This window comes from Ictalurus punctatus, chromosome 9 (assembly GCF_001660625.3).
Source record: "Ictalurus punctatus breed USDA103 chromosome 9, Coco_2.0, whole genome shotgun sequence".
NCBI lineage: Eukaryota > Metazoa > Chordata > Actinopteri > Siluriformes > Ictaluridae > Ictalurus > Ictalurus punctatus.
The window spans coordinates 102,566-113,784 of NC_030424.2; the positions used below are offsets into that span (position 1 = coordinate 102,566).

The following is an 11,219-nucleotide window of genomic DNA, read 5'->3' on the forward strand; positions in this document are numbered from 1 at the left end:
AACACACCAACTAAAGTGAAATGTAATGGAAAGGAGTATCAGATTGACTTCTGATGAGATCAGCACTTAATGACCTTAATTTAAAAACAACAACAACAACAACAACACATTGCTTTTGGTTTTTACTGTGAAGGGAAAAAAAAAACGATAAAGCAAAGAGATGAAAGGTTTTACTTTTCAGCATGGCACGCAGTCCTCATGTCACAAATAAAAAGCAATACCATCTGTATATTGCATTTTCTTCCCAGTGTGATTGCTTTTCTATAAAGTACACATATAATCTACAAATAACTGAAAATAACCACTATACAGGACAGTCAGATTTCAGATTGTTTATTTCTAAATAAAGCAACGTCATCACTCAAAATTGTAATTCTACTAAACATACATTTTGTTTTAAATTGGAAACAAACATTTATCTGACATGGCACTAACCGTAACATAGCAGACCCTGCTTCAATACTAAATATTTAAACATGCCTCAGACATCCCCTCACTTCTTGAACACCTACATCACACAAGTGGCCACTTGCTAAACAAGGGCCAATTTTAAAATAGAAACACACCTGAGTGAAGACATTTCCTACAAACTTTCTTTTAAATCTTTGTCACCTAATGGGTACTAGGCTAGCATGAGCTAGTGAGCCAATTAACAGTCCAAGTAAACATTGTAATGCAGTATGTTTTTGAGAAGTGTGAGTGTAACATACATTTTGTGAATTCACATATACAGCTTTGTCTGCCTTTTTATCAGAACCAGAAATTAAATTGCATCAGAACACAATGATTCCGGGTGAGTTCTACTCCTGAAGTCTATATCTATGAGGGCCTGAACAGATCCTATGAGGGCTTGTTGAAAAGAGTGTCGAGATAGGATCATACCATTGAATAGAAATTGACTCAACACCTAGATTTTGACCTTAAAGCTGCAATTCAGAGAAAGAGGGTTAAATGCATTGATTTTTTGCTCATCACAGCAATATAAAGCTTTTAAATACACAAGTTCTCCCATACTGCACCTTTATCTCTATCTGAAAGTCACTGAAGTTGGCATGAATACAAGTAAGGCAATGTTGTGTTACACTGGCATAAGCTTGGCTTTTCCAACACAGTTACAAAACAGCAATTTAAAAAATAAAAACAAAAACATTTACCCAGATTTTACACACCCTGAGACAACAATGTATAAAAAAACAAAAGTGCAGCAGTCCCTGAAAGGTCCTCACCCACTACCATCTGATTTTAAAAAAGAGAGAAGTTTTGAACGCAGAGGTAAAGCGTTTCTCTGAAAAAAAGCCCTAGAATACAAAAGGCATATAATTAATTAATCTTAAATTAGGACTATTTCTGATAATACAGCTAAATGATGCATTTCAGATAATTAATAAATTGTCATTAGATTTGGCTTAATAACAAAGTCAGGAAAGTAAACATACTCATTTTAAAGCTCAATAATTTTAAATCACGCATGCTTAGTAACAGTCACAAATCCTCATATATGGGGTGAATTAAGATGATTGTTTACTTGGAATTAAATAAACACTGAGATAGAAAAATCAGCGTGGTTGCGTTCAACTAGGGCTGTAAGGATTTTAATATACTTTGAAGGAGATAAATTAGCTTACAAACATTCCCTATGAATCACACTGATGCCAAGCTTTGTGGCAACCAGAGCCTAAGAGTACTACTCATCTTTCTGAGCACAAATACAAACGAAGAGTGAAGAGGAAGGAAAAAATTAGTTTGAGGACAGCAAATGTTTAACATTAAATGTATTAACGTCCATGTGTTGTTTTTTTTGTAAGACAATGGGATCTGCCTCTAATTTGTGTCTAATTTGGAGTCAGTGTATCATTTCAAAGAAAACTCCACCTTGAGACACATTAAATATGCTTCTATTGAAATATATATGTGATGTGCTTAGGGATTCTTGTGTTAATTTGCTGGTTGGTGCTGTATTTTCATTATTTGTTGTTAGACGCTAGTGTCGTGACGTGCTGATGTCACATGTGGGAAACGCATCACATTACTAGCACAGTTCCAATGGCGTTTAATAGGAGAAATAATTTAAATGCTCTCAGACATATAGTAAGCGATAATGCTCAGGTTCTGCTGTTTATGTAGAAGTACTAGCGACGGCAAACATTAAATTCAAAGCTCCAGAAGGACATGCCGTTACACTATGTGGTTGCACTGAGTTATGGCAAAAACTTGGCTTAGCTCGCTGGTGACTACGAGATGACGGGCATGATGGTACATGTACAAAGCTGAACCGTTTGAGCAGAGTGTACAGATGAGGATGTGAGAGTTGGACAGACTAAAAGGATTAAAGTGCTGCTGCATCGCTTTCATTAGGTAGAACGGTACCACTATCAGCAGGTAATCAAATGGCATTGTGGGTAATGTAGTGAAAACAGTGATAATAGAGATCAATATGTTCATGAAAGAAGTTTAAACCAAAAAAAAGAAAAAGAAAGACAACTCGGAATCTTGGATGCCACTGACATTAATTATAGAGCCTATTATGCAAGGCTGTATTTTTTCTTAAATCCTGGATAAAAAAAATATTTCTTCACCTTTAGTTCAACTGATTTGTTAATCGATCTGCCTTATTTACCATATGTACTCTGTATGTGTACAGTGTACTCCGTATGTTCGTGGTAGAGTATTTTACTCTGTTTCAGAATCAAACCTGTAAAATGTTACGAATAGCTCTAAAACACTGATCAAAATAGAATAGCAAAACCTGTGAACAGAAATAGCAAAACCTGTGATCTGGCTGGGACGTTCTGAGGACTAGCAAAAGAACTAAAGGTGACAATACACAATCTTTCACACTACATCCGCAAGTACAACCACATTATGCACTATCGTCGTCTGAAAATTTGAATTTTGCATAAACGATGAGCATGACTATTGCCATGACAACACAGAGAGAACCCATTACAAGGTAGGCAATGCCCAGGAACTGATTCTTTCCTCCCATCCAGGAAACATTGGTGAACACCACTGTCTTTTTCCCATCAAAGCTCTGAACAGGATAATCTGGATTGTAGGTTAAGGATCAAACCACATAGAAATGCCTTATTCTAAAATCTCTAAACCACACAAACACACACGACCAGCACAAACTAGTGATTAAAAAAACAACAAGTGATTCTTTCAAAATGCTAAAATGCCTGTGAATGTCACTTGTTATTTGATGCGACAATAATCTTAAAATTAAAACTGCTTTCACATTCACCAATGAAATCAAAATGGAAAAACAGTGTAAGTGTAAGTGATCAAACACCAGCCACACGTAGACTCAATCCTTACTAATTCTCTCGTACTAATTCTCTATGCGTCCTTGTCGCTCTTATTTTTCCTCTAGTTTTTTTTTTGGTTACACCCAAGTAGACAAACCGGTCTGTGTGCATTTGTAGCTGATAGGGTTCCACCTATCATATATAGAAGTTGTATGCAAACAAATTCTAGGGAAAAAAATGGTTATTTTCAAATTGGTACAAGGAAGGCATTCATGAATAATCTATTGTAAATTGACTATCAAGAATCTTCAAATGGAAAGATCTACAGGGGCAAGGTGTCAATTACAGCTGATAGAAGGATACTGTAGTTGATCTCTAAGGTATAGTTACCCGCAGGCAAGCCATCTGCATAAACTCCCCCTGTGATTCGCCCGTACAACTTCCTGAAGTTAGGAAGTGCTGCACGCCTCATCCACACCAGGAAGTCCTGGTTCAGGAAACCATTATTGGCAGGGTCATTTGGGTCCAGCTCGTACACTGGACTTGGCCAGTTTATGGGCTTTGTTGTACCTGAGAAAGAAAATATAAGCGATTTAAATTATTAGGCATTGGATCGACAATCACAACTTTTTCTCACACATAACAGTTTGATGCTTGCTGCATTATATACAAACAGGTGGCAAATTAAAGGAAAAATAACATTGAGTGTCTTGGGAAGCTGTTGGGCCACCTTACAAGACACTTGACCTCTGGAAGCTTCTGGAAATGTACTGGGGAGATGAACACCATTCTTCCAAAAAAATATCCCCTCAATTGGTGTTTTTATCTAACATCAAAAGATCAGTCCAAAATCTCCCATAGGTGTTCATTTTTCCATGTTTCTCATGATGTGGCGTAAAATGAAGTGGAATTACTGTTACCACTCCAAAGTTGATTATTTTCCTATAACAGCATGTCCTGAGGTGTTGTATTCATCTAAAACCACAATAATTCAACATTTTCAATTCATTAAAAATGATTCAGGATACTTTTGACCCATTTACAGCTTCATTTAATTTTGTGGAATGGTCCATGAAACAAGATAGCTCCTTTTTATAGCTTTCGTGATCGCAGATATAAGTTGCTCTCTCTGCCTTGTTTTTTCCCCCTTTTCTTAAAGTTAATAAAAGACTAAAACCCAGTTTGTGGGTTTTTTTGCTTTAAGAAAAGCACCTGACACTGGAGAAAATAAGCTTGGCGAAGGACACACCAGCTTCAACCTTGTTTGTTGTTAGGTGTTATCTTTTGCATATAGTATTTATACAGAAAAACAGACAAATTATTTGAATACCAATGATCCATTTCAAACGATTTAATCCATCAAATCTTTGTCGTACAACTGACTGGAAGTGTTAGCTCACTCAGTCAATAATGACCATTCAAGTTAATTTTATAATGCAAGAATGTAACTTGGATAAATACCGGCAAAAGCCTGAGCAAAGGAGCCGTTGACAGGAGCAGGATTCCTGTATTTGACATTGTAATCCGTCCACCATGCAATTCCTTTCCTGTCAAATGGAACCGGCATCTTCTGCCCATTGACAATCTGGTACAGCTTAAAGGAGTCTTTCCAGAAAACACAAAGTCATTAAGAGTATGTGTGTTTATAGAAGAAAGTTAAAAGCTCATTTATTACAATATATGTGAAAGCCTTTAATGAATCATTCTGATTTCAATAGCCTTTGGAGCTACAAGGCCAAAATATTCTTGCTGAGAAAGATTAAAGTCTGAACAGAGAACAAAAATATAAACCGTGAGGTGTGTTTGATACAGGGTAGGACCTCATTTATCAAGCTGGATACAAATGAAATTATTTGTACATCATTTGCAGAAGATATGTACTTCTTGTGAAAATAGTCGGAAAATCATTTGTATCATCCTGAGTTTTGTGTACATTTATGTATAAGGTGACTCACTTTACACTTTTCAATTACACAGAGAAACTTAGTGCTAATGTTGTGAAATTAATTTCATATTAATGACTTGAAAGAAATGATGCCCTCTAACAGGAGGAAGAGTTGGTGTGCGTCTATGGTAACTGATGTGCCGCTGATTTTAAGGATGATTGGCCTTTATTTATATATGCATGCGAGTGCAAAAATATCAGCATTACAGAATCTTTTTTTTTTTTTTTTTTTAATCTGGCAGGAAATTTTTCGTTGAGTATGGCCTACAACAAAGCATTTACACACAACTTCACCAAACAGAGAATATGTTAGCTAAGAAGCATTAGTCTTAGGCATGGTCTTTCTTCCAAATTTGGTTTGCCAAGAAATCAGATTGAGTAGGTGTCAGGAGCATTGTAATGTGGTACCATTGAACATGCTGTTCGCTATGGATCCACAGGGAACAATAGATTTCCCACTGGAATCCTTCTGATAAGGAGAGCAGGTGCTTTCTGGAGACTGTAGAGGTTTAGAAAAATATTCAAATGAAACAGACTGGAATAAATATTACAATAAATGATTAACAATTGCAAAAGATGCATAAGGCAAGACTATACCTGAATGTACTGTGTCTGCCCCACCAGTTGGTTGGGGTCTACGGACACTCCGTATGATCTGTAGTTCTGATAGTAATTAGACAGGGCATAATAGAAGAAGACAGGGCCCTGAAAACAAGATGTTTACCTCGTCATTTAACAGCAATGTTTAGACAGGTCACACAATGATGTAAGATGAATGAAAATGAGGGTACCTCAAAAAGCTCACTGAAGGAGAAATTGACCGCACATACGCAGTTTGTAGTAGGGTTGGTGCACTGGAGGCAGTTAGAATCGTTCGAACTGCCTGTGTAATCCCTCTGTTACACAATAAAAGGTTAAAGTAATAGTTAAGTCACAATGACATTCATACAATTAGACTGAGAAAAATAGTCAACTAGAATATATTTAGTGTTAGAACAGTATTTTTCACTGCAACTAGGAGTGTAACGTAGTACTAAAAATGGAACCTTATAGATTTCAGTCGCTTATAGACTCATTTCCCATAGGCAGTTTATGTCCAAGACTCTTGCTTTAGTGCGCAATTTCACCTGGATACTGCAGACTTGTACATAAAAGCTGCTGCCGTATTCATAATAGCTGACCTGTGCTCATCCCAGGACTCTTATGCTGCGTTCATGTAAGTGGTAATCTGTAAGTCCGAACAACGTCATATCCCACCTCAGCATGTTCAATGTGAAGAGGAAATAGAAAACATGGACACCACCATCAAACGGTGTCTTTTTTTTGCTGTGTCAGAGCTACTTTAACTGCACTTTTACTGTTCTACAATAGTTATCAGTGGTTATTAACAGTTGTAGGTAAGCAATTACAAGTTGCAGCTTCATCTCGAACGCAGCATTATTCACAATATGCTTATACTGAATATCTTTTCAACACAATGCCTTTTGAATTGAATTGAATGCAAGCAGTGGCCATCCTAAAGCCATACTCACCTAATCACTCTCAGAAAATAGTTTCACTCAGGTTAGGGATGCACAGATACCACTTTTTATCCGACCAAGTACAAGTACATACATTTGGGTACTTGCCGATACCAACTACCGATGAGTACTTTTCGCAATGCCCCACATCTGAAGCATGTCATCAGACGCACCTGCTATGGCTTGGCCAGTGTGCGAACCCCTAAACTGCATTGCTTGTAAAAGGACTCTCTGGGGAGTAAAATCCTCATCAATCCACTGTGCTGTTAAACTTATCAGAGACATTGGGCTGACACTGCTAGTCCAAATATCAGTGGTGAAGCTGAAGGTGTCTGTGGTATCAAATGTGGTGACGGCTGGGAATCTCATACATCGGCTCAAGTACACCAAGACGACGACGAAATCCTGTACTATCTACAACTGACAACGGTTGGTCATCAAGAGCAATGAACTGGGCAAGAGCTTCTGTTATTTTTTACTGCCCGTGGCTTGTCTCTGGACATTTTCTCTTGCTTTTCCAGCGTTTGCTGAAAAGTTAGTTGTTGCTGCTTCCCGCTGCTAGCATTAGCAAACTCTTTGCACTCGGCGTTATGGTTGTTCTTTAGATGTTTAATCAAATTGCTTGTGTTAATTGAGCTATTTTTTACCCCTCCTCTTGACAGTTTAGCAGAGCATATTTTGCAGTCTGCTCTACTTTTATCATCACCTATCTTAAAATATCTCCAAATTGCTGACATTTCTCCTCTTCCGACTACCTGCTCAACTGACGAGAGGTTAGGCTAAGTCACGTTGTCATAAAGTGGTATCAGTGCGGTTGTATCGGGGTAGTTTTACAAGTACGAGTAGATGAGCACAGTATTGGGCCGACACCCAAGTACTGGTATCGGTGCATCCCTAACTCAGATTCAGGTAGGAGGCGTAGCTTTTAACGTTACAAAAGTGGAACTTTATGATAGCGATGGCTGAAACAAGTGCACGGCAGAGTGCACAGAATGACGCATGACTAACAACAAATAAAAATTTGATAAAATAAATTGGTGTATTAGTTAATCAAAATGAGTAGTGCTTTCAGTGCAAATGATGAATTAGCTTCAGCTGCAGGGAACCAAGGAACCTCCCACTCACTAATCATGTCATATGCATACTGTGTATCCCTGTCTACATCTAATTTCCATTAAACACACCCTGATTTATGGGTGTTGATTTAGTGAACCAGTGAAAGGAAACCATTCAGCAGGCTATCAAGATCTGACAAGGATCCAAGGAACAAGAGTTGTCCAAGATCACAGGAAAGCAGTGTATCCTGTTTTTCTTTTTGCTTTATGAAGCAGTTTTGGCCAGAGTAGGGTTGACAACTGAACCGTTTTCCAACCTCTCCTGCAAGTAGTTATATGAACAACAAATAAGCAAAAATCCTGAAAGACAAAACAGACTTCCAAAATGAATAAAATGGCCATCACATGAAGCCAGCCAACAACGTTGCTGCAGCATTCGGGCAGCTTAACAAATTCAGGCGAAAGCGCTCATCTGCCCTCTTCCGCATACATGAGCCCACAGACACTCATGACCGGCTTCTGTTGCTGCGATTGACAGGAAAGAGCGAGTAAAGTCATGCCTCCCACTCAGACAGCACGGCCAACTTTACTCTCTTGGTTCCCGGCCATAGATGGCTGTGGCATGATGGAAAAAACGAGAGGATATCAAAGAATCTTTTCATGGTCCACTGGGTTCACCTGTCAAAGACTGCACGTTCAGGCCAGCAAATTTGTGGTGCCCCTAGTATGCAAATGCTCCTGTTACTCAATCAAAGGACCAACAAGCTAACTAATGGGCTGAAAAAGATAAATATCTGCACAAATTATATATGACATTATATATATTACTATAAGGTTTCCAATGACAATGTGACATTATTGTACATACTATACTTGGTATAATTATTGATAATGCTGATATTGCATTTGATTATTTAACTGCAAATCAAGCTTTTTTCAGGTTGTTAAAATCCATCCATCCATTTTATATATAGCTTATCCTACAGGATCGCGGGGAACCTGGAGCCTATCCCAGGGAGCATCGGGCACAAGGTGGGGTATACCCTGGACAGGGTACCAATCCATCACAGGGCAAGTTATTAAAATATTACACTCAGATATACACATATTTGACACATGACCAGAGTTTGATCATACAGATAGAGACTGATTGCAAGAATGAAACTGGTGAATAAGAAAACCATTAGTAGAATTTATGCCTGCTCATTTTACCAACAGTTTTTGACATTCTACTGAATTTGGGAGTGTGTGATGAGGCATGATTATAAATTAAACATGCTTTGCCTGTCTAACTACATTTGAGGTAAGTGAAAAATTGTATACATGCAATTTTTTGGAAAAGCTCAACCAGACTTTCAGCTAATATATTCTGTCCTACCTCTAGCATTTTGATGTTGTGTGAGGTGACAAAGAGCGCCACTCCAATGCCGATAAAGGCCAGGCCGATGAGAGTGAAGCCAGGGATGACGATGCCGGCAGACAGAATGGGCTGCCAGGCGGGAAGTCGCTGCTGTGTGAATGCGGTGTTATCTGGCCTATTGGCCATCGACCGCTCGGTCTTCATCCTGACACTACCTGAAAGAAGGAGAACATCAGGATATTTGGGCTGTTAATCATTTTTAAGTGCTCATTTAGTCTGACTAATTCTAGAACCGTAGAATTGATTTGAAATTGAGAATTATCTAATCTTATTGGTGGCAAAACAGCATTCATGAAAAGAGGCAAACAAAAACTCTTTACATGTTTGGCAGCTATGTGAACAGAGTGAAAATTAGAAATGGACAGTTTCTCAGTTCTCTGCAAAATGTGTTACATTTTGTAAAAAAAGTACCTTTGAACTCTTTTTTCACACTGCATGTTCACAGCTTGGTCTACATAGGGGAAGGAGCCAAGCCACCGGATAGCACTACAGTTTGGATTGGAATGAAAATCTAAACCACGTTATGTAAACTAGGAGTGCAATGCTCTGCCATGGATGTCTAAAATGTTTCTTAGGTTACCTACAATTTAATTATGTGCCATATAGAGTAAAATTTGGTAATTATGCACACTTATAATCTATGTCTTCTGCTAAATGTTGTGTAAATGTTCGTCTTAGGTACTTAATGGTCTTTTTTTTTTTTGTCAATGGCTAGCCTGCTAGCTAACCAGCCAGCCTTCCTTATTAGCTAGTTCAATATGTTCATATATCAATATATATATATATATATATATATATATCTCAATATATATATATATATATATATATATATATATATATATATATATATATATATATATATATATATATATATATATATATATATATATCAATATATATATATATATATATATATATCAATATATATATATATATATATATATATATATATATATATCAATATATATATATATATATATATCAATATATATATATATATATATATATATATATATATATATATATATATATATATATATATATATATATATATATATATATATAGCAATAAAAAGACTTCTGTTACGATACTCGCAACTCTGTGTTAAGTCATACTGGAAAGGTGAGATGGGTCTTTTAGTAGCTTCTTGAATGTTACAAAAATAAAAATAAAATCAACATTATTTTCATTCACTATTTTACAAGCTTTTGCAAGGAATAAAACATGACAAAGCATTCTGTTACATGGATCAGTTATTTCAACTATAAACAGTATTTTTCTCACCAGTCTCACATTTTTGTCTCTCTTGAAAGTAATACAAAAATAACACTTGTTACAGAGAAACATCAATGTGCAAAATCCTCCATCCTGAAGACTTTGCTGTTGATGAAATCATAAGTTATAGCATTACTGTTATAAAGGGCTGACACTGGAGAATCCTTCCAAATATGTTTCCTTAGAGAATACTTCACCAAAGATCAGTTGTTTTTCTTTGTTGCGTAACACCCCTTGAGTTACATTTTGATTTAATGTGTATTATTAAACATATTATAGGGCCTGTAACTTATATGTTAAGTGGCCTATAATATAGGCCACTTAACACAGTGAAATCTTACCATATAGGCTACCCTAGGTCAAATATTTCCAAAAATATTTTGTTGTTACTCTGTCACTTTACAGTCAGAAAAGACTTCCTTAACAATAAGGTCAAGCATAACAAGCATAGCAACGATAATAATAGCCTCTTCTAGAGTAAACTTTTTTCCCCATGACTCTACTCACCTTTAAGCCCACGAGGAATTGAATCAAACTGTGCAAAGAAACCGAGTTTAAACTTATTGCTGTTGTATCTTTTACCAAAAAAAAAGAAAAAGAAAAATCGTCGACGATGAAATAACGCCCAAACACCTTACACGTTACCTGTAATACTACCTGAAACTGGAACTGACTTCCTGTAGGCGGGGCTTCGTTTTCATACTACATAAGTGAAGAATTAATAATCAATTTCCTCCACATCTTCAATTAATATC

At 36.8% G+C, this 11,219-nt stretch overlaps 1 protein-coding gene across 1 annotated transcript; it reads right to left on the minus strand.

Moving 5' to 3' along the window:
- Positions 1 to 317: 317 nt before the first annotated feature.
- Positions 318 to 11,146, minus strand: tmem30b (transmembrane protein 30B). Its single transcript, XM_017475839.3, has 8 exons — positions 10,972 to 11,146; positions 9,147 to 9,343; positions 5,985 to 6,089; positions 5,791 to 5,898; positions 5,602 to 5,692; positions 4,710 to 4,853; positions 3,612 to 3,818; positions 318 to 3,045 (listed from the first exon to the last, which is right to left on the minus strand). The coding sequence occupies exons 2-8, from the start codon at positions 9,330 to 9,332 to the stop codon at positions 2,861 to 2,863; spliced, it is 1,026 nt and encodes a 341-aa protein (XP_017331328.1). The 5' UTR covers positions 9,333 to 9,343; positions 10,972 to 11,146; the 3' UTR covers positions 318 to 2,860.
- Between the last annotated feature and the right edge of the window lie 73 nt (positions 11,147 to 11,219).

Excerpts from the sequence above, each read along its gene's own strand:
- tmem30b (XM_017475839.3), bottom strand. The coding sequence starts at position 9,332 with ATGAAGACCGAGCGGTCGATGGCCAATAGGCCAGATAACACCGCATTC. Across the intron at positions 6,090-9,146 it reads ACAACATCAAAATGCTAGAG|AGGGATTACACAGGCAGTTC; the intron begins GTAGGACAGAAT and ends ATTGTGTAACAG. Across the intron at positions 5,693-5,790 it reads GGCAGACACAGTACATTCAG|TCTCCAGAAAGCACCTGCTC; the intron begins GTATAGTCTTGC and ends AAACCTCTACAG.